This window comes from Pongo abelii, chromosome 5, assembly GCF_028885655.2.
Source record: "Pongo abelii isolate AG06213 chromosome 5, NHGRI_mPonAbe1-v2.0_pri, whole genome shotgun sequence".
Lineage (NCBI taxonomy): Eukaryota > Metazoa > Chordata > Mammalia > Primates > Hominidae > Pongo > Pongo abelii.
The window spans coordinates 51,273,409-51,296,686 of NC_071990.2; the positions used below are offsets into that span (position 1 = coordinate 51,273,409).

Genomic DNA, 23,278 nt, shown 5'->3' on the forward strand with positions numbered 1-23,278 from the left:
GCGCCGGAGCAGTCTGAGCCCAGCTTCGGGTGGAAGAGGACTGCATCTGGAGCCCCGAAGAACGGCAGAAGAAAAGAGGCCAAAAAGACAGCAAAGAGACAGATGAATAGTTCTGTCTGTGTGTGACAGGCATCGCCAATCTTGTTGGGGTGGGGGGGGCGGGTGTAATTTTTTTTTTTTTTTTGATGGCTTGTCCTGGAAACACATCAAGCTCAACTCCTGTGTCCAGCTCGCTTCTCTGCTGGACTCCTTGATTTTTTTTTAATCATTGTTTGATTTTGAGCAGTAACCAGGCTTTTTTTTCCAGATGTTAGTCCACACCTATTCATCCATGGTGAGTTTGGATTCACGTGTTACCAGAATTGCATGCTCCCTCCTCTCACTGTCTCTCTGTCTCTGCGTCTCTGTGTGTGTGTGTGTCTCACACTGTCTGTCTCTCTCTGTCTTCCTTTGAGCGCCTTTGGCTTGGTAATTTAGCACCATAATTGGACGAGGCTGCAGCTGCTTCTCTCTGCATTGTGTGTTCTCCGTCTGAGCTCCATGAGTCAGCTGGGAGGGGAGAGGCGGAAAAGAAAAACTTTTTATTTGCCATTGCTGTTTGGAAATTTAGGTGACTATTTCTGCAAAAAGAACCATGGGGAGTTTACCCATGGTGTTTCCAGAGAAGAGAGGGAGAAACAAAGTCCACCTCCCTCGTATACACACCTTCCCCTTCTTCTTTCACTTAGTTCACACTCCAGATAGGACCAGGAATAAGTTGTCTGGGCTTTTATTTCCCCCCACCCCAACTTTAGTTCCTTCATTTTCACACCCTGAGTATAACAGCATTAGATATAGAAAAACAGTCTTAGAAATAACTCCTGTGAACCACAACTCAACTTAATTCAACACTGGCTTAGGATATGATTTCGAATGAGATCCATTTCAATGAAACACTATTTAAGTTATTTAATTTCTCCTGGAGAGGGAGAAGTGACTGGGAACTCAGACCAGGCGGATTCCTTGGAGCTCTTGGAATGATCAGGTTGTGTGGAAAGCGCCTCCTAATCAGCCAGCTGCATTTCCAGCAAAGGCAGAACTTGGTTTTTAATCAGGGGGAGCAGCACAGCAAATACTGTGAAGTTTTATTTGTTGTGATTTGTACCTCTGGAAGAGTTAGAAAAAAGTAGTTAAAAACACCCAGAGGAGCAAACACCATATGTAAGACTCCTACAATTTTAATTAAGGCATTTAGAATCTCCCTCCATACACACTGTTCCTGTACCCCTGCCTTTTGCCTGCTTTGCACTCCCCAAAAGGTGGCTAAAATGTTATAGTTAAGTGGGTGATTCCTTTCCCATTTTCTCCCCAAGCCTGGGGTTTGAAATTGCTGAAATCATGTGGCCCTCTGAGTCAACTTGGAGGTCTAAGTTTCAGATCCTTGCTTCCCTTGTCTCGGGAAGAGCGTACAAAAGCAGGGCTTCTCCATTTGTCACTTGTATTTTTTTTTTCTTCCTCTCTGTACTCTCTGTCTCTCTCTGCCTCTGTCTCTCTTTCTCTGTCTCCTTCTCTGGCTCTCTGTCCCTTCCTCTCTCCGCTCCCAGGACCGGCACGATGGTGTCCCGAGCCACAGCTCGCGGCTCTCCCAGCTGGGCTCGGTCTCCCAAGGACCCTACTCGAGCGCCCCGCCGCTGTCCCACACCCCGTCGTCGGACTTCCAGCCGCCCTACTTCCCACCCCCCTACCAGCCGCTCCCCTACCACCAGAGCCAGGACCCCTACTCCCACGTCAACGACCCCTACTCCCTGAACCCACTGCACCAGCCCCAGCAACATCCCTGGGGGCAACGGCAGCGGCAAGAAGTGGGTTCGGAAGCCGGCTCTCTCCTGCCCCAGCCTCGGGCCGCCTTGCCCCAGCTCTCGGGCCTTGACCCCCGGAGGGACTACCACTCGGTCCGCCGGCCGGACGTGCTGCTGCATTCGGCGCACCACGGCCTGGACGCGGGCATGGGTGACAGCCTCTCACTGCACGGCCTCGGCCATCCCGGAATGGAAGACGTCCAGGTAACCACAAACAAACAAACAAACAAAAAAGACCACGAATAAGGAATGCTTCTGGAGGGGGGGAGGGCAGGAGAGGGCAGCTCTGTCTCTTTTTGGGGAGTTTGTTCCCATGTTTAGAACAGGACTAGACAGTCATATAGAACTGTTTATGTGTGTCTGTACGTATGGCTCTATAGTGGCGATTTCCAGAGGACTAATTATGATAATCCAAACCACGAGAAATTAAATCTTGAAGAAGAAAAATAGGTATTTGCTTTGATACCTTAAGATTATTAGAATAAAGGTGAATGCTTTTGTCCTGCCTCAGCTACCATCTCCTGCATATTCTCTAATGCTTTGTGGAAGCAAGCTTGGTACCCCTTCTTTACCAACACACACGCCCCATAGTGGGGCTATCCTGCTGACTTGGCAGGTGAAGAACTGGCTGCCTAGAGGCCAGAGCTTCAGCATGAAGGTCCAGAGGCCTCTGTATGCTCCAGAGGTTGCTGCTGGATTTGCAAAGATTTTGCTAAGCATGACAATGAGCTATGATCATCTAAGCCACGTCTTGCTTTGAATGTCTCATAAGCCACAGAGTTTTTTCCAAGATAGAGTTGCAGTCCTCATCTGAGAAATAGAATATATGTGAAGGAGAAACTCAGAACGCCATAATTCGGGAGTCCATGATGGTAGATACCATTTTGGAAATTCTTTTCACTTTTTGGTTCATTAAGTGACTGTAGTGTAATATTCTCCACCTCCCTCTCCTGGCCTCCGCCTATATTAACACTCTTCTCTCCCCACTGCCATCATCCCAGTTGAGAGGCATCACGTGTTTATTTCTTAAAACAAAAGGCTCAAAACACTCCCCCTACCCACCCACTATCCCATCTGCAGTCTACACAATGGAGCCTGGTTTGGTTGAGAATACTTGGTTAAACTAAACAAAGAAACATCAAAGAAATGATTCCTAAAAACTGTTTGGGTGATTCTGAGCAGGTCTGCTTTTTCACCCTAAGTTAAATAGTCGGCAGAAAAGATAAATATAGTTTACAGGTATGTAATTGACACTTCAGTTTCATTGGCATAGTTGTATTTATTATGCATCATTTGACATACCTCTGAAGCAAAAGAAAATAAAATGGGAAAGAGAAGATGGTGCAGGAGTCATTCTTCTGTACCTTGCTGAAAAAAAAAATAGTTTTAAACAGTTAAAATGTGGTGACAGCATCAAATGCTGTCTGTGTGTGGTCTATGATTGTTTATTGTTTTAAAAGAAATTCAGTTATTTATTTTTTTAAAAAAGACGGAATTACCTGATTTGTGCCTGGATTTACTGATAGTAATAAGAGTGATGATGGTTTTGTTGATTTAACTGAGCTTGACTGTTCCTGTATAGAGATATTGCTCATTTCTGAATATCATATGAGAAAGGAAGTATTTAATAGTTTTTTTTTTAATGCATTGGGGTAATATGTGTCTCGGGGGGAAAAGTTTTTAAATTAACCTTTCTGAGTATGGTTAAAAGTGCTGGATAATGAAAGTGGATCAACTCATCACCGTTACTGTTGGTGATGCTAATGCCGGCCCTGTCACCACCACCCTACAGGCCAAGTGACTCTAGCGAAGGAACTCAGAAATGTTTACCCCGAAAGAAGGAGCAGATTTCTTTAGTTAAATGTTTTTAAAGAAATAATTGAGAGAGTCTTTTTGGGTTTGGTGAAATGCAGTCTGAGAGAAAAACAGGGCCAGATCAGTGCACATTTGGGAGAATAGTCTTGTCAAAGCGTCGGAAAGGATTTAGTGTTTGTGTGAACAGAGCACCTCGGGGCCAAGTTGTTGCTGTCGGGAATACAGACCACAGAGGTGGAGAGCTGAAAGGAGAAAAGCAGCAGGCAGCACAGTGGAGCCACTTGCAGGCTTTCCACTCACCTGACCCCCACCCTGTTCCTCCCCTGCTTTATCTCATTTCATCACCTGCCGGGAGGCCCACGGGACCTTCTTGGGACGACCCCTATAGTGCAAGGGACACACCCTGCTCCTGTCCCTAGAGGGAAACAGCAAAGACAGGGATGGTCTCTGCCTCCGCGGTGATGACAGACCTCCTGAGGCCAGGGTGAAGTTGACTGATGCAGGGCAGGTGACAAAGACCAGGGGTTATGTTTCCAGGACCACAGCCTCGAATCCAAAGGCTTCCAATCATCTGCTCAACACAGAAGGATCCACTTCCGAGTTAGGGATCTGGGGTGCACGGGCTAAAGTTACACAAGCAGGTTGGGATTTCAACGCTCTCCCTGCAGCTATCGAATGGGTGGCCTGCACTGGTCCAGTCTTTAAAAGGACCAGAGAGTATCTAGGCCTGGACCTTAAAGTCACTTGTTCCGATCTCAAGGACCTCGTATGTGTTCCAGATCCCCCTGAGCCAGGGAGCTGGCAGACCCTGAGGGTGCTGCCCTGCCTATGGGTCGAGGGTTTTGTTGTGTGACCCAGATGCACCACACTCAGGGCCACAGCCCCCACCATGAAAGAAGAGAAAGAGGAGAGCTAATTAACCAAATGCTTCTAATATTTTTTTTAAATGAAACTATAAAACCCTGTCAATTTCTATTTCAATTTACTCACAGGGGCTATTAAACTAGCAAATCGCTGTTTGGGTTCTGGGTATGCTACATTTCACCCATTGTGCATGCGCGCGCGTGTGTGTGTGTGTGTGTGTGTGTGTCTGTGTCTGTGTGTCTGGTTGGGGAGGGGGCTACAAGTGTTAAAAACTCAGGAAAACACCTACAGAGAGAGAGACAGAGGGAGTGAAATGACACCTAGTTTGGGATTTGTTTAGTTGCCATGTACACCTCTTTTCTTCTTCCCACCTTTGCTCTTTTACCTCCCATCACCTCTACCACCCATGAATATAAACATATAAGGATGTTAAGTCAATGCCCCCCAAACACATACACACACTCAAACACACCCGAGTGTCTTAAAGCAACCCCTGGTATCACTTTTAACTAAAGAAGTCTAGTAATTACGAGTCTGAGTTGTTTTTCTGCGCTTCCGCATGCAGTCCTAATTAAATCTTTACGATCCTCCCTGTGACGATTAAGCGCCAGCATGCTGCGTGAATATCCTGTACAAAAACCCAGCAGGCAGCCGTAATTAGATAGAAAATCAGACAAGAGCCTTCTCATTAACTACCACAACTACCCCATGTAGCTGATGAGGCGTTTATACACATTTACGTACAACAGTGAGGGTAAGGTGTGAGGGCTCCCGGGTCCAGGCCAGTGTAAGTCAGGGTCTGGCTGCCCAAGGCACAGGAGAATATTTCTGTCCTGCCTGGACACATTGTCACTGTATACACATGACCACAGAAAGGTGTGAATCGTGTGTGTTTGTGTGTGGCAGGGTCCCCTGAGGAGTTATGAAAAAGTTACATGAAATATTTTTAAAACACCTTTTTACTGTTTCTTAAGATGTGCATGGCATGTTGCAGCAAGGATAACAATTCCTATGGAGAATAACAATTTTGCTCACCTTTCTGAGAACAAAAGAGTGACTATTAAAAATGAAAAGAAACAAATTAACGTGCCCCCCTGTATGATTAGATCATCTCATTTCTAAAGTTTTGCTTGTTTGGGGTAGACAGTCTTTCTCTTGTGATGAACTCACACTGTGAGGATGCAGCATGAGTCGGTGTGAATGCTGTGAAAACAGCTCCTCACTCTCAAGCCCTTTGCTTTTTACTTCTCGGTAAAGTGGGTAACAATTTGGTCTCAACTTAGGTTTTGAAGGGTTAAGAAAGCAGTTGTAGATTTTAGAAAGACCGAGCATTTATTTTCTTGGTGGGGAGAGAAAGGGAATCTACTGCTTTTGGACGCCCTGGGATGCACAGCCAGAACTGTTCATGTGTATTCTGACAGTAAGAAACTTGCTTCAACAGCTATTTCCTCTCAGAAGTGCTACCAGTGCTCAGAGTTGAAACTTTCCTTCTCTGGAATGAAACTGTGGCACAGAAGATGAACATTCCTTGCGATTACCTAAGTGCTGACTGGGAGGATCTAGACCTTTGTGTGTGTCTGCTTGTCTGTAGTTACTGCCTTCCTAACAGGTGTGCTCCTTGCTGGGAAGCAGCATCAGCAGGACTGGGAGGAAGGGTAAATTGTGAAGGTTCCTCCAAGATACTGTCATTGTGCAGCAAGAAGCTCATAGTTTACAGGAACGTGTATGGGCTGTAATGGGTGTGCAGTCCTAGAGGCTTGCAAACATGTTCCTATGTGTTGCTGTTCGCATTCCATTCCAAATTGCTCAGACTTTAATTAAAATCCCACAATGTAAACTATTATGTATTTGTAAAATGGCTCTGGGGTTAAGATGCACTGGGATAGAATGGAAAACACAAATTGCTCTTACTAATATTGGTGAAAATCTGTCAGCTGTTGCCAAATTTTTACAATTCATAAGAGCAAATAATATAAAGGTTTATCTGTCTAATATCTATGTTTTATATAATAACTAAACCAATGTTGCATCCCAGATGTCTCTCAAAGTTTTCTTTCTCCACTTCTTCCATTGGAAAAATTTATAATTTGAGTAAATTTCATTTCTATGTCGATTTGGAGGTAGTAATAATAATAAAACAGCCCTTTGTGAATTAATATAAATGGAAATAACAAACTCCAGTTTGGAATAACATGATTTATGTGTGCAATTCTTTAATGTCCTGTCAATTTGAATAGTGATGTTTTTATATTCACAGTCAGTTGAAGATGCCAATAACAGCGGCATGAATCTATTGGACCAGTCTGTCATTAAAAAAGGTATGGATAATTCCCCCAAAAAGTAAGCAAAGTTTTCTCATGCATTAACGTCTTTATGATGAGTTTTCACTTTGGGGGAATTCATTATTTGACAAGACATAAATGTTTGTTCACAATCATAGGACAATGGCTGTCAGATTAGGGGAAGGGCATGTTGGGAAGACGGAAGTTGAGCAAGGGAGAATGAAAACCTCAGACACAAATTCAGACGAGTGAGACAGACTGTTGCAATTTTTCTCATGGCATATTTGGTAGCCATTCTCGATACATCTTAAATAATTGAGCTATCATCATGTGTGGAATTGGCTGGTAAACACTGATTTCAAGAAGGTGCTACAATTATTTCAATGATAACTGGAGTTTGCTGAGTTAAATCCTATGTTGTTGAGATAGCTCTTTCTTCGTTTTGTATTTGATTTTTTTGGTGATAATTTTGTTCCCAGTTCTCTATGTTTTATGAGTTGTTTTTACTGTCTTTATTTATTTTTTCATTGTGCCAAATGTGTTGCTAAATATGCGCATCCTGAGAAGCTGAGACAGCCTATGCACATTTCTAAATCTTCCTACATATGCATTCATGATTTAGTGTGACTGTGGAATCACCCCATACTGTTAAAGGGCATGTGATATTAACAAATGTTTGCAGTCTCTTGTACAGCTGTAAGCAAAATAATTAACTAATTAAACTAATTAAATGTAATTACAATAACTCATTTTGGGCGTATTGCAGCTGCTTAATTTTTTCTCCTTTTCTCTGACAGTCACTAAGAGAATGCCTGGCGATTAGTGTAGCTGCTGAAAGGCCTGAATGTCACTCACATGCCACAAATTTAGGAGCTTAAATGTGTAAACAGTGCAATCTTTAATTATCACAGGAACTGGCATTTGAAGATACAATTTTAATACTGTAACCCTTTCTTATGGATGTTGAAGAAATTCTGTCCCTATATTTAGTGTCAACAATCCCCAGCTTTCAATCATTTATGATTCACTTGAGCCACTTGACATTCAACACAAACAATTAAAAGAAAAAATGCTTTGGGAAGTAATTCATCCAGACTCAAATGGGATAGTAGGAGGGTTGTGGAATAAGGATTCCAAACAGGGTGAGGTATTCTAAATTGTCTTATTTTACAAAGGCAGGAAGAGTAGCTTTGAAAGGTGGGTGGGGGAAGCTGTACTTGCAATGATGCCATTTGGTCTTGGAATGAATATCCTAAAGTATAGTAAGGTTTGGGGCATAACTATTTATTTTAGTGGTTGCTTCAAACATCTCTCTCTCTCTCGTCTTTAAATAATATTGTTTTGGCTTTTAATGCCAGCTTTTGGGTTTGCTAGGATACCCAGGCTTGGTGCTTAAATTTGCAACTACGCTGACTGACAGCTCACTTTTCCCGTTTTCTCTTGGGTCTCCTCTTTTGGTTAATTGCTGGTTGATTAGGGTGGGGTCGGGGAGGAGCTTCTCCATTGGCTTTTTTCGGTTTGTTTTAGTTCCTCCTCCCTTTTCATGGAAAGCTAGAACCACTTAGCTCAGGGTTCTGTATCCTAGCAACATCATTTGGGCTGGCAGGGGAACATGCCCAACAGATGACCAATCAGAAATGTTATTAATAGCCGGTCCAATAAAAATATTTGTAACTTAGCTTGCCTAGCAAAACAGAGCTGAAGATTTTCTTAGATGTGGGATGCTTTGGTTTCAGAGCTTGTATATGTTTGTCAGCGAAATGTGAATATTTATGTGCAAGGTTGTCTCCAGGAATAAGAAAAGGAGAATAATGACTAAAGTTGATGGTTCTGTTTTTGGAAACAGAAGAGTACATTTTATGTCCCCCCAAATGTACAGCTTTTTTAAAAATGTGCTGCTTAAAATATTTAAGTAGCATCCCAGTTACTTTAATTGATTCAGGGGGTGTGGTATGAATATGATGAAATGGTAGATCAATTGCATTATTTAGTGTTTGACATATTTGCTTTATTACATGAAGAACAGATCCTATGTCTTTTTTCTTTAGAGAGCCATAGGCAAAATAAGAATACGAGGTTGATTTACTTTTCTAACTCACTATAAGCCACTTAAAGTTGTGGTGGGTTCATTAGCCCCTTCCCTGCACCCTAGTCTCTTTGTCACCATCTCCCCAATTATGAGAGATGTTTCCAAGAGATTAATTTTGTAAAAGAGGTGAGAAAGTCTTGTGAACTAAATATTCTAAATTTCAACACCTGGAAGAAGGCTTAGTTTCTTAATATATTTTCTAATGGGCTTTTAGGCAGATAAAAAAAATTCTACCTCATTAGTAAAAGATTGGGAAGTGGTCTAGGTTTGGGGGTCTCTGACTCTGTGTTTATGAAGCTAGAAGACTTAGGCATAAATGATACATGTCTCTATCTCTATGTCTCTTTCTCCAGTTACGGTAAGGCCCCTTCTAAAATTTAACCAGTCTAATTTTTCACCTGTGTTTATGTCACCCCATAGATTATGGGCTCCCTCTCTTGTTATGTTTGCTATCTGGGCTTAGCTGACATTTCTGAAGTAATTTAGTTAAGAGGAAATGAGTTGTTCCCAGTAGAGAGAGCAAATGAGTGGAGTGAAGGTAGCCAGCGTGATAAATGGCTCTTTCATTTGAAGATCTCCAGAGCTCGTTTACGGCTAATTTTCTGTATTGGCCCCCTTTGAGCTATTAATGCAATCGGCAGGGACCGTGGCCCCTCTCCTCTTAGCTGCCCCATTAGAGCTCCCATTAAGCTGCCTAGTCTCAACTCCATGGCGGGGGTGGGCGGGGGGAGTAATGAAAGGTGCTTTTTAAACTCTCCTAATCTAAACCGGCAGAGGGTGGTTAATACGATTTGAAGGGGGCTGGTCAATGAGCAATCAATAAAGTAATAATGAGAAGGATTCGGTACATTAACAGTCTAAAAATCCAACGAGACATTAAAAAATCATTCTTAACTCTCAGTTCCACTAAGATTAGAAATCTGGGGGGAGGAAGAGGGTGTATCCAGCTAATGAAAATGATCACTGCCACCATCATGTTGCTTAACTCAAAAAAAGGCTCACCTAAACTTTAAGAAAAAGTTTTTGGTGCAATAAGAGGGCAATATGCAATCTGTTTAACACCTTAGACAGCAGAAAATATGCTGGGATTTCTTGGAAAGGCTAGCGTGGCTGGAATCCAAGGTTCAAATGTTGTGACTGTGGGGCATTTTCATTGGTCTTAGGGATATCCTGTTTGGTTAGTTTCAGTTCAATCTCCATTCTCTCCCATTTTCTTTCTCGTTAGTTCTGGCCCCTTCCCCACATAAACACTTTGATTGGTGTGGATTTTCTTTCACGGGAAATAAAGAAATTGCCAAATTTCTATTACAATTGATTCTGTTGGGATTCTTCTGACCTAGAAGGTAAAATGCTCTGAAAGTCTGTCAGAGTCTCTGAACAGTATGAGTTTCCTCTCAAAAGGAAGAAGTTCCCATTTCCAGGTTGGACTTGGATCCCAATAGCTATTTATCAACTAGAGACCCTGAGAAACACTGCAGCCACTCTTTCAAAGTCAGGCAGGTTAGACATTCTTCTTCAACACTCCAAGTGCTGAAACTGAGAGAGACAATAAATGACTTTCTTAAGGTCCTATACACCATGTAAGTGATGAGACCCAACTCAGTTTCCAGCCTTTTAGCCTTTTAGACTCTGTCCCTATAAGATGCCAATACTGGATGTTTGAGTTTTTTAATATCCCTGCTTTATTTGTGGAAATTATTTAATTTTTTTTCCCACAATTTCAGTCCCCACACTTATACATGCACTATAGTTGTGGAATAAAATTTTACACTCAGGTACATGAGGAAGTGTTTAGATCTGAGGAAAGAGTGCTTTGCTGGTGCGAAAAAGAGTGCTAACTTTTAGGGGCCACTTTGAGTCAATGCTAAGCCTCCTGGTTGTTTCCCAATATCATTTACATCTTTAGGTCAAGAGTGCCTTTCGAAGGGACTTACCCCATGAATCTATAAGATAGGTTCATTTCTTCCATTCTCCTCACCAGCAGATTGAATCAAACACAAAGTTCTCAAAACTATAATTTCACACTTAAGTTTAAAGAGTAGAGATTAAAAGCTAGCCTATTAACACTTTAGCTCTTCTATAGTCCACTAATGAATAATATTTTCTCTAATCATTTTTCTTTCCTCTCTCTTAAATAAAACTCCAGCCATGTTAATGAAATATTGATCTGTTTTTAGCCTTTTTTTTTTACTTCTCCTCAGCATAATGCAGCAAAAAAGAGAGGAGAATGAGTTTTGTGGGTGTTACATCCAGAACTTGGCCTTGACACCCAACTGGGAACTGAAGAGGAAAAAAACACTTTTAATGTATGCACAGAAAATTGTAAACATGTAAAGAACTGAAAGCTTCATGCTGAGTTTTGCCATGCCCCATTTCCTTACTATTTCCTGCTGTCGTTTTAAACCTATCTCAGTCATCTCTGGGTTCCATGAGCAGGAACAGTGTGCTCATAATTACTAACAAATCAACCAGGCCCTGTTGAGCTCTGGGTTTACTGATAAACTGGAAGAAAGCAGAAGGGAAAAGACAAAGAAAGTAAAATATGGGGTTAATCAGGTGAGCTAAGCAGGTGTGAAAGTGGAAGGGAAAGTAGATGATGATGGAGTTATGGACCTAAAGGAAAGTTGGGACAAGAAATGTGTCAGATCTAGTCTAGTGGACCAATACTAAGGAGAGAGGTTTAGAACATGAGGATAGGAGGCTGGGAACACAATTGTGATACTTAAATTAGAAAATGGAAATATAGTCCGAAGCACATCTTCTGACATTGTCCATGCTTTGACTGGAGGGGGTAAAAACAAAAACAAAAACAGAAACCTTCCCAGAGAGGGCAGTATACTGACAGAAGCTGATTGGATTGGGGGTACGCAGGTGATGATGTATATGCAGAAAGGTACTCAACCCATGGCAGGGAGCAATATACATTCCTCAAAGGAAATAGCTGTCGGGTGAATCAGGCAATTAACAATAGTGAAATTACAGGGTGGTTTATAACATTTCTTTAAAGGCCTGGCTTTTCCAGAGGTTTAGCTTCTGGGACAGGGAGAAGCAGGTAAGATTCCAATACTCAGTGGGTATTTGGTTATCCACGGTAGGAAGCAGGAACTGAATTTAGTACTTTCAGCTTAGTGGAGTTGGTTGTTATTTAAAAAAATATTCTAAATAGTATTTAGAGATAAATATGTTGCTGAGTATAGAGGTGAGATTTTTATATAATTTATTTCTATAATTCATATCATGTTAAAATTACAAAGGGCCATCTATATTTTGGAAAATAAGTTTTTCCAAGTTTTCATAATGCCAACCCCCATGATTGTCAATTATTTGTTTATAATGCCTTCACTATGAGTCTGAATTATGGAAATCAGCACTGTTGTGAAGAATAAGATAGATTGAAATAGATGCCCCCACCAATCACCTGTCTATTAAGTGACTTTAACTTCACATCTTACTCAAATCTGATTAACATTCACACTTCAATTTTTCATTGATTCATTCTTAAATGGGAAGCAGATTCACTGATGAGAAAATGAGGGAAATCAAAAAGAAGGAACACTTCTCTATATCCCCTGTCCCCACCCCATGACAGTGCAGAATATTTACTCTGTTGCCAACATCATTCATCCATCTGGGACAAGGTCTTGGGCTCTGTGGACAGATCCATAGATCCTAAAATGCTTACCAGGTAGTAGCAGAAGGGAATGCTTTAGTCTCCTCATCCACTCTTGTAATAAAGCTCTTTTCCACAAGGTGTTTGTAAAGGATCTAATGAAATTCATAGTAAATAAAAGATTTGGGACCCACCTGGTTTTTAGGAGTCTCTAAACAACTATGGAGGTTTGTATACTGGAATCTGTGGTAGAGAGAATAAACTGTTAGAGAAATACACAGTATTGGTTAGTCTGTTCCACAGAAGGGAGGTTACGCATCTTGTTTGATATATAGGGTTCTAGGCTCCAGATGACAGAAACAGCATATCTTTCCCCCAAAACAATTACAAAGTGAGATAGACTTTATCAAATAGGTAGGGTTGGAAACCTCTTTTTTCACACCAGATGCATGTTTCCATAGATTTTTTGGACTGGTGATCGACGAATACCATGAAGATTTGGAGGCCTCATATCCCAGTGGAAGAAGCAGAGTTATAGGGGAAGTCAGGAGGTATAGTCACCTGTTCAGGGGCCTGTAAAACCTATGTAAAGAAAATGGGCTTAAGCAGTGAAGTCCAAGGGACAATACTGCCAGGGAACTGGGAGATTGACTGTTCCTCATTCCCAGCCTTCTGGTTCCACTGAGCCTAGCCTCTTTCTGACATGCGGATGACACTGAAACACAATTAAGCAGAAACACAGGCTGGAAAGGCTGAATGCACCAGGGTAGCAATGGCAACCAGCTGTCAACTCTTATTAACTTCCGCATAAAACATACCTTGAGTGCGGTTTGTTATCAATTACTTGCCGAAAAGAAACAACTGGGGCAAGGCAAGACTGCCGCTCATATGAATTAGAGTGATTGGTTGATTGATCAGGGCACCTGTTGTAAATCATAACTGTTCCAAACAATCACTAGCCGGTGCTTTAATTTGTAAACAAAATTCATGTCACTGCAGAATTGCTTTCACTGAAGATGAGCATTTGGGTTCCTTTCTAAATGAATCTGTTGTTATTATGTAGGGAAGAATGGGGCCCACTTTAAAGAGATGAGCAGCTCTTTTGGGCCCAGCTCCCCAGCTCAATGGTATTATTTGTCTGTTCTTGGGCATAGTATCTGATGGGGTCCACCCTCATTATCCTTTCTAGTGATGACCATAGATCTGGGTCCAATAGGAAAGGAGGAAGGGGTTTCCATTGGAATTACCATTTTATATCACTGCATGGTGATAATCACCGTCAGGCTTCAGCACCAAATGAGATAGGCATTATTATCCTCAGGAGACAGATAAGGAAACTGAGGAGGTTCAGACAGAGTCAATCAGGTGTCTAAGGTCACAGAGTTAGCACACGATGGAATAAGATTTGCCTGGTTCCCAGCACAGTCCAAACTCTGGGTTGTTTGATTTCTTGATTTGGGTAGTGAGCAGGACTGTAGCAAATGACACTTATATGTCTACAGACGAAGTACGTTTCCAGAGGAGGTATGGCTTTGCCGTCTGTTTGTTTACAGCGCTCTGAACGCACTGCAGCCCCACTGGAACAAACACTTCCTCCCTCAGCTTTCCACTTGGTGTCTGTCCTGTGGCCTCACACAGAGACACATTCTATCAGCCGGTCACTAGGATCGAAACTTGGTCACCTTTATGGCAATTTTTTCTCTCTTTCTAGTTCCAGTTCCTCCCAAATCGGTGACTTCTCTAATGATGAATAAAGACGGCTTCCTGGGAGGCATGTCTGTCAACACCGGCGAGGTGTTTTGCTCTGTCCCAGGCCGTTTGTCTCTGCTCAGTTCAACTTCGAAGTACAAAGTAACTGTGGGAGAAGTTCAGAGACGGCTGTCGCCCCCTGAATGCCTCAATGCATCTCTCCTCGGCGGAGTCCTCAGAAGGTAACCCCACCACGAAAAACAAAAACAAAACAAAAAACAAAAACCCACCAGTTTTTATTTATTGGACAGTGAGGAGAAGGTTCCAGCAAAACCCAATCTGCAGTCTGACACAGTTGCCTAGCAACCGGGTGGCCCGAGAATTGCTTTCGCGAAGCTCTTGCCAGGATCCCCGTCCGCCACGTGCTCGTCCACAAACTCTGGTGCCCTTGCACCCAGGCCTGCCCGCACCGCGCACGTCCTACCGCAGATTTTGCCGCCCTGGGAATCTTTCACTTTCCTGGCCCTGCCCCTGGCGCCTCTCTTCCTCTCATCCCTAGAACATCTCAGGGGGCATTCTCCAGCCTGAGTACAACGAGGAACTAATACCCCCCGCCCCCCCCCAAAAAAAACCCATAAGTTTCATGAAGCAACTCTCTTCATACCTTCAGTGTACTCTTTCTCTTTTATTGCATGTTTTAAATGCAGTTGGCACCCAGTGAAATTGGTCTTTCAACCTGCTGATGCACTGTAACCCAGTTTGATAAAGTCTTTTTCTAAATTTGTGACATCCCTCCTTCAATAACACCACCACCAATAATAGCAATAATACCACTTTAGAAGTATTTATAGGTATTCCTGGGAGCCATTCAGGTGCTTCACAGTATTCCACAGCCCAGAGACTGACTTCTCCTCGTGGAAATGGGAGAGAATGTGGCCTTTATCTTAAGATGCAATGCCTCCCTTGAAGTCCCTGCCAATGCCTGAACACTTTGGCAGTGTCCCTGATATGAAAGTGACTTTGTATGAGACAAAACTTTCCAAGATAACCGGTTTTGGGGGTTGACAGTCCTTTTCTTTCCTAAAAGTGACTGTATGAATTGTACAGCAAAAGAGATTACAGTAACTGAGGATTTTTACTTGTACTTTTGTCCATACTTTAGCACATACAAGGAGAATCTTGGGAGAAATTAAGGGTGTGACCCAGGAACTTTCTCATTTTGAATCCTCTTGCTCTGCCCTCCTTTGATTCAGTTTTCAAGTGAGTGCTTTGAGCCTTAGCGTGTGGAAGTATTCAATCACCCCCTGAACATTAAGCCTGTATATATAAATTTGCTGAGATGAAGTAAAATAATCAATATAAAGTGCTTATCACATAACTACACTTCCAAAAGTGTTAGTTTTACTGTTATTATGATCATCACCATTTCTATTTCAGTCTGCCCTCTCCTTTTAACATAACACCATATACAGCAACTCTTGACCCCTTCCTCACAAAGCCCACCTGTTGCAGCAAGTGCGCTCTCCTCTCTAAGCCACCTGGCTCTTTCCCTCTTTCCAGCAAGGTTGTGCTTGCTCAGTTTCTGCTCACCTCACTGACTCCATGACAAAGAAGGAACATGCACGTGTGTGTGCAGCTACTACCTTCTCTAGACCCATAACCTACACCTAATTGTTCCCATCTGGTATCCTTTTTTTTTCTTTTCTCACAAGATAAAAAAAGAAAACTCAGTTAAAAAAATTCTCTGTATTGCAGAAATTAAGCAAACCTCAGCAAACTATCAGCAAATAACCAAAAGGAAGGGGGAAAAATGTGCTAACCTCAAATTAAAACCTCTTCAAGCTCCACTGGGCTTTAGATTGCTAAGTCTAAACTTTGTTTCAGGAACACTCTAAGGTTAATCAGAATGTTAATTCTTGCAATTTCAGAGCCAAATCGAAAAATGGGGGGAGATCTTTGCGAGAAAGGCTAGAAAAAATCGGTTTGAATTTACCCGCGGGCAGGCGCAAAGCAGCAAATGTCACGTTACTCACCTCCCTGGTGGAAGGTAAGCAAGACGTGTGGCCATTTCACGAAGTGGCTGAGCTTAACTGTCGGCTGGAGGCTGACATTTTACACATTTCATGATTAACTGGAAATCATTGTGATTGTTGTGCTCTTATGAGCTGGATGTCAAGCGGCTGCTTGAGAGAGGTTCAAAGGTCCTTTTACTTAGAGGAAGCCAGCAGTTGTAGACAGGGCAAGGGAAGTATTCGAGGGTTCCTATGCTCTGAAAAGTGCTCTGGTCCAGCCTCCAAGACAAAGCAGGGGTCACTTCTGCTGTCACGTGCAGGACATCCTCTATGTGAACTCTTGCAAGAGTAATTCTTTAAGCAATAATTCATTCTATACCCCTTCACCTTGCCAGATTTGAATTGTCAGTAGTAGAAAACACATTGCATTCATGACCCCTAATGGTTATTTTAAAACTTTTGTCACTCCTAGGGCCAAATCTGCAGATTACCTGGGACATGTTCTTATTGAAATATTGATAGCTTAGTAAGGCCAATGATAGCTAGGGGAAGATTGGGAAGGAGGGGTGAAGAAATACGTAGGGGAGTCCGGTATTATCTTCAATGTGGATTCATCAATTGTGAATTAAAGGGTGATAATTGCAATAAGCACCTTATAATTTGCTCATCAGTTTGGGTTTGGGGATGATATTTACGGTATGTAATAAACAAAATCATCTACACAGTCTAGAACAAGAGGACCTGCAGTTGAATTTGTGGGAAATAATATGAAATACAGTCAGATGGTCCTAATGGAGGAAGATGCAGAATTTTCTCTAGTATCTAGCTTGTAGGTCTTGTGTTTTAATTCCATTTGTATGGGTGTAATATTATGATGCTCCTGTAGAGAGTTGGTTTTAGAAGATGGACTATTAAAATATTTAAGCAGCAACCATTAATCATCACAGTTACAGACCTTACACTTGGCCATTTTTAAGGCAAACTTGCTTGGCCCGAACACCCTCCAGAGGCAGGAATCACTAAAATTTCCAGACCACACTTACTAGTGGTTGACTCTCAGCCTGGAAGTTTCACATTTTACCCTTCAGGGAATTGCCAATATCGTAGTCCTCATTTTGAAAAGCAATCAGGGTAACCTTAGCTCAAGACAGGGATTTTAGTGGAGAAGGGAGGAAACTGGAAACCCCACTAAAATTCCAATATTTGTTTGGCAGTTTTTGATTTTGTGACTCCTTGTAAGCACCATGCCCGAAGTCTTTTGTTGTTATGATAATAATGATTAAAAGTAAGTCATCCTCCTTAAAAATAATGTAGCTATGGGGTATTTCAACATATCTGTTTTTCATGTATGGAATCTTTCCTTGAACCCCAAAAGGTTGTATTTAAAGGGTAATAATGCTTTACTTGAAAGGGGCTTTCACATAAGCTGAGTAATACCTTAGATACCCCAGTTTTCTGTAGCTGCTGTGTCATCTTTGTACAGTGAAAAGTCCTGAAGTAGGAGGATGATGACAGGAACCTCTGAAGGGGAGAAATCTGAAACTTGACCAGCAGGAAAAGTGACAAGGAGAACTATTATTTCATTGCAGATAGAAATACCCTTTCCATATACATTTTACATGTAGTCTTTAATATATGTGGACATATATACAATGGGCTTGTTTTTATATATTTGTTGGAATACAATTGTAGCAAGATGATGGTGACTTTTAATTTTTTTTTAAAGCAAGTGTGACAGATGCTTTAAAAAGAAAGAGGAATCTGGCTTAAATGTCCAGCCAAATGTCCAAATTCAATTATAAGGTGGCTCTTGACAAAAAGATTAGGGTGTAGGAGACCCCGTAGCTATTCAGGAGATGTCTAGCTAGGAGTTGGCTCAGGGAGAGGCAGGAAAAAGAGACAGCAGCAAAGTTGGTCCCACCAATTTTAATTATAGCTTGAGAATCATTTTTCCTTTAGGCATCTCTCACCTTTGCTTTTGGCTCCAACAGCTGGCCTTCTCTGGAAATACTAACAAAGCTGACAAGGGAATGTCTGCGCCTTGAGATATTTAGGGCCTGGGTGCTGATTATTACCTTTACTGCTGTCTTTTTCAGGAGAAGCTGTTCACTTAGCTCGGGATTTTGGGTACATTTGCGAAACGGAGTTTCCCGCCAAAGCCGTCTCTGAGTATTTGAACCGGCAGCACACAGACCCGAGTGACCTGCACTCCCGAAAGAATATGCTGTTGGCCACCAAGTGAGTTTATTAGACTCTGGGCCCTCATCTCACTCCCAGCTGGCTAGACCGCCCGACTTTGGAGTAGGTGGTGGGGAGGGCAAAGAAAGAATCCAGAGGGTTGTCTAGAAGTAGCATTGGCAGCCTCTGGCAAGCAAGGTGCGCAGAGTTGATGGGCTATAGGTTTATCTCAGGTGTCCTCTCTGGGGAAAATGGCTTTGTTAATCCGAATCCAGGCTTCTTACAATTCTCTTCTATCACTCTGGGGATGTCAGGCAGATCTTTTCTGAGTGAGTTCTTGTTCCAGCTCTTCCCTGGATCCGAAGGTGCATATTTCTGCCTGAGTTTCACATCTATCTCTCTGTCGTAGCCACATAGCCATGTGTGCTCGCTCAGGGTGTCTATAAAACCCAAGTGTACCCATCTCTACCCACAGCTCTAATTACTCCGTTTCCAACGTTGCTGTTTGTCATCTTCCACAGACTTGTAAAATTTACTACAACTCCAGAGGGGAAAATAGTAAATCTCTGTCTAAATTTAGGTCTAGAGCTCATTTGAACTTTTACAGTGGGTTTTCTATTTATTTGATTTACTCCTGTCTTTGGCTTCGGTGTTATATTGTTGGTGTTTTATGGTCGGCTTAGGCCTGCAGTGGGCGGCGCTGCGTGCGCCCGCACGTTTCTCTTGCAGGCGCGGCCCAAACAGCGGCGCTCATTTATTTAGTGCTGGAGGACGCGGTTTGTCCCGTTGACAGCGTAATTTAAAGAAATATATGGAAGGCTGAAAAATCATTTGCTCAAATTTGTCCAGATGTTTTTGAGACGTGATTGGAATTTGATTGCCCCTTTCCGCAGGGTCAAAAAATATTAATGTCCCAGAACTTTAATTGCTTACAGACCCTAGTTTGGGCTTTGAAGATTTAAAATGTTTGACTCTAAGCATTTGTTCTCCCCAGTTCAGAATATCTTTTTTGGCACTTTGGTAATGAGTACAAACTTAAGGAAAGACTTTACCCATCTCTCCCAATGATCAAAACCTGGCATCCACCCTCTTTTTTGAAGGTTTTCATCTGCTGTATCAACCAGCAGTATAATAGATATTTGTCAGTAGATTGCCCTCCTACCACTTGCGCTGGTGTCTGGTGAAGCGTGGGGTGTTGGGGGGGATCAGTTGTGCTTTATAAAAGAGGAAGGGTACTTTAGGGAAAAGAATAAAACCAAACTGTATAAATCAGATAGGACCCACAAATGACTCTCATTTTTCTAAGGTATGCATCTAACTACCCCCTGTCCAAGCACTGTGGCTTCTCTTAGGCCAGCACTTCTGAACCTAGGGTATCAGAATCAGCTGGTGAGCTTTTTCAAGATATTTCTGTATGGGGCTATCCTCAAATCTTCTAAATTGGAATTACTGGCGGTGGGGGCCTGGGAGTGTGTGTTTAAACCCCACAGGTGTTTCTAAGGTGTAACACTTAAGAGATTAAAAACTGCCCCACTTTGGTCAGAACCCTTATCTATTTCTTCCTGGTTGTGAGGATGTATGTGTGTATTTCAAAGGGAGAATCAAGGGTGTCTGTTAGTGTTCTCTATCCACCCACCTTAAAACCAGCAACTGTTTAGCTTCTGTGACTGGGTGGTATTCCTCATCAGATTTAGCCACTATCCCAAAGTGGCAGCACCCTAGGAAAGGATGCCCCAGGATTCTTTGAGTCCAATCACCTGCCCTGTTTACCTGTTGGCTAGGCCAGGTGTGGCCAGGTATCTGTCAGTCGGACCAACCCATTGTGTGTCTAGGACTGGAGTGCTGTAGGTTTGTTTTTTTTCTAAACCCCACAGACCCATAGGCTGGGTACAGGCAGGTGGACATGAGAAATCTGCCCATCTGTGAAAAGCTGTGGCCTTTGGGATGCTGTGTGTCTGCCTGCCAGCCATTTGACCTTCAGGGCTAGAACCATCCCATCCAGCTCCTATATTAAAATTTCTCAAATAAGCTCAATCCATAGGTAGGCACGCAGGATTTCTAAGGCTGGGAGATTCCTCTAAATTGTAGGTGGCTTGAGGAAATAAAAACCTTCAACAAATAAAAATCTATCCTCCCTAGTGTCTTAACGGCCTACCTTTAGGTTTTATTTAAACTATATGGGAATCCTTTTTTATTGACAACAGTCTGGTTATACAAAGATTTTCAGTGCCCTACACTTAGAAGAAAGAAAGCGGGGAAAGGCAGAAACTATCTCCCTCCCCCAATACTGCAGGTAAACAGGTTTTTGCTTTGAATGGAATCAGCATTCTCTAGAATAAACAGTTTCTTGCCCTGGGCCATGGAAGGCTCCAGCAATCTGCTTCAGTGCCAGGGACAGGCTTGTGGCCGAGGGGCCTAAATCTTTCAGGGCTTTTTGCGCCTGATCACCAAGAGGTTGGAGAGGTGGGAGGGGCGCGGGGGAAATAGCTCAAAAGAAATGCCAGGTAAGAGCTCAACATTATGAAGCATTCAAAATCAACCGCTAAAGCCTAGCGAATGTCCCAAAGCAGAGTCCACGGGGTCCTGGAATGGAGGGGAAGAAGGCTGAAGTCGGGGGAAGGCAAGGCTTTGGGGTGGAAGGGGTGCATTACCTCCCTACTCCCGCTTTCCTTTCAGTCCCAGCTGCTCGAGAAGGGAGAGCGCTGGGAAAGGAAACAGAGCGGAATCGCCCACATTAGCCTCGCTCTTCGGTGACCCGGCGCCTCTGGGCTTGTGTGAGCGTCTCCTTTCTAATGCCAATGACAACGACACTGAGGGTGATTTTCTGTGCCTCGCCCACCCCTTTGCAGGCAACTTTGTAAAGAATTCACGGATCTACTGGCGCAGGACCGGACACCGATAGGGAACAGCCGACCCAGCCCCATCCTGGAGCCGGGGATCCAGAGCTGCCTCACGCACTTCAGCCTCATCACGCACGGCTTCGGCGCCCCGGCCATTTGCGCCGCGCTCACGGCCCTGCAGAACTATCTCACCGAGGCGCTCAAAGGCATGGACAAGATGTTCTTGAACAACACCACCACTAACAGGCACACGTCTGGGGAAGGCCCAGGTAGTAAAACTGGCGACAAGGAGGAGAAACACAGGAAATGAAAAATTTTTAAAAAAAGAAGGAAAAATGTTTTAAATACAAAAGGAAAAACAGACAAAAATTTAATTTTAGCTTTAAAATATTGGATTGGCTTTGGAAGAATTATATTAGGTAGAATACACATACAATCAAAATTTTAAAAAAGAGCTAAATAACTTTAAAAAAAACTGAGGCGTACAACGGAGCAACAATATCGGTTCTCAGTGTCTATTTCAAGATACACTTGGAGACAACCGTCCGGATTTTCCACTTCGGTTCTTTCGAGTTTAGTAATACTGATAATAAAAGAAAACCATGATTTCCCCTTCCCTTTGGAAAATAAACATAAGACTAAACATGAGAAAAACGCTAACTTATTGGAAGAAAATCGGAGAAACGTTGGTGTCAATGCTTTGAGAGCTGGTTGACTGAGACGCACGAACTTTTTAATTTTAAATATATTTTTAGGAAACTCTCTCGCAGTCCCCGCCCTCCATCTCACCTCACCCGTCTCCCAACCACCCTTTTCCATGTTACCCTCCCTTCCTCACATTGTTACGGAAATCTTCTGGGATGAAAATGAGTGTGGTTGGCCCTTTTGCGTTGTTTCAGTCCTCTGGGTACCCCCCCGCCCAGCCCTGCGATCTTAACTCACCGGGCCCGGCTCCCCGGCCGCTTGCATAATTAGGGAGGGCGAGGGCGGGGCGGGAGGCCTGCGGAGACCAGGCGGAGGCTGCAGTTTTTGGTGCCGGCCGGCAGAGCAGGTTCTGGCGGCTGAGGAAAATCCGGACCAATAAGTTGATTCAGACTCATCATCAGTTCCTTTCAGAAATGTTACTAGCTCCCAGCCTTGCCAGCATCTGCATAGAGAGAATCTCACATTTATTATATTTGTGTCATCTACTAATTTTATGAACTATAGTAAACACACACACACACACACACACACACACAATATGAATACGTTGATTAGTATGTAATTCCTTCGGAGGGGTATGTACCATTTCATTCTCTTCTGTTTTCCAAAGCTTTGCCCGCATGGTTTATGAGCTTCTTCAAAGAGGACTTGGGCTTCCTACACAATCTATAAGGTACAGAGAAAAAAAAAATCCGATCCCTTTTTAATCAAAGCCTGTGTGTCAGAATTCTGCAGGTGCACTTCTTTAAAGAAGCTCAAAGGGAATAATTTAGAAAGTGGCCAATATGATGGAAGCAGCTTTGAATCTACGTGCTAACATTCCTCAACACTCCAATTCCGGTGGAGGTGGCAGGGGAGGGGGTCTGCAAAATGACTTTTAAGGGAAAAGAGTAAGGATTCTTAGAGCCCTATATTCTAATAGTATTGCCCTGCATTTAAAATTGATTTGATTTCCCTGGGTTCTTTGGTGATTGCTGTTTAAGCGAGGAAAGAAGCAGATTTACGAGTGGAGGTGGGGAGGAGGGCGGCACAAGCGCCCACATTTCTGTAACAATTGCTTTCTTACAAGATGCTTTATGAATGAGGCATTTTCCCCCCCAGACGTGCACTTGTTTTGGCATATAATGGCAAAATAATGCAAAGTGAAGGGAGATGTATTTCAGCTTTGATTTTTACCGTCTGGATACATTGGGACTATTCCCAGTGGATAAAGTTTCATGCATTTAATATTTCTCACTTCTGGCAGCCCAGCTCCCTTCTTGGGCTCCATCTTAGCATTATCATGAAATAAGATCTGGAATCCATTGTCTGCACCTCCGCAAAAGCAGTGAGAAATTATCCCGGGATAGGGGTGAA

General features: G+C 42.8%; 1 protein-coding gene and 1 long non-coding RNA gene across 8 annotated transcripts in view; one reads left to right on the forward strand and one right to left on the reverse strand.

Annotated features, from left to right (window-relative positions):
- TFAP2B (transcription factor AP-2 beta) overlaps positions 1 to 23,278 on the forward strand; it is a 32,167-nt gene that overhangs the window by 3,502 nt on the left and 5,387 nt on the right. Inside the window, exons 2-9 of one of the 7 annotated variants that reach the window (XM_054557627.2) lie at positions 308 to 334; positions 1,584 to 2,042; positions 6,775 to 6,835; positions 14,210 to 14,429; positions 16,116 to 16,234; positions 18,296 to 18,437; positions 21,227 to 21,486; positions 22,533 to 22,891. In XM_054557627.2, the coding sequence (XP_054413602.1) occupies positions 308 to 334; positions 1,584 to 2,042; positions 6,775 to 6,835; positions 14,210 to 14,429; positions 16,116 to 16,234; positions 18,296 to 18,437; positions 21,227 to 21,486; positions 22,533 to 22,594 (1,350 nt within the window). In that variant the 3' untranslated portion in view covers positions 22,595 to 22,891. Of the gene's footprint in view, positions 1 to 171; positions 335 to 1,583; positions 2,043 to 6,774; positions 6,836 to 14,209; positions 14,430 to 16,115; positions 16,235 to 18,295; positions 18,438 to 21,226; positions 22,262 to 22,532; positions 22,892 to 23,278 lie in introns of those variants that run through there. The other 6 variants (XM_054557626.2, XM_054557623.2, XM_054557624.2 and 3 more) reach the window with 6 other exon arrangements.
- LOC129059954 (uncharacterized) lies at positions 162 to 22,289 on the reverse strand. Its single transcript, XR_008526205.2, has 3 exons — positions 22,160 to 22,289; positions 12,693 to 12,741; positions 162 to 549 (listed from the first exon to the last, which is right to left on the reverse strand). It is a non-coding gene; the product is annotated as an uncharacterized LOC129059954 (long non-coding RNA).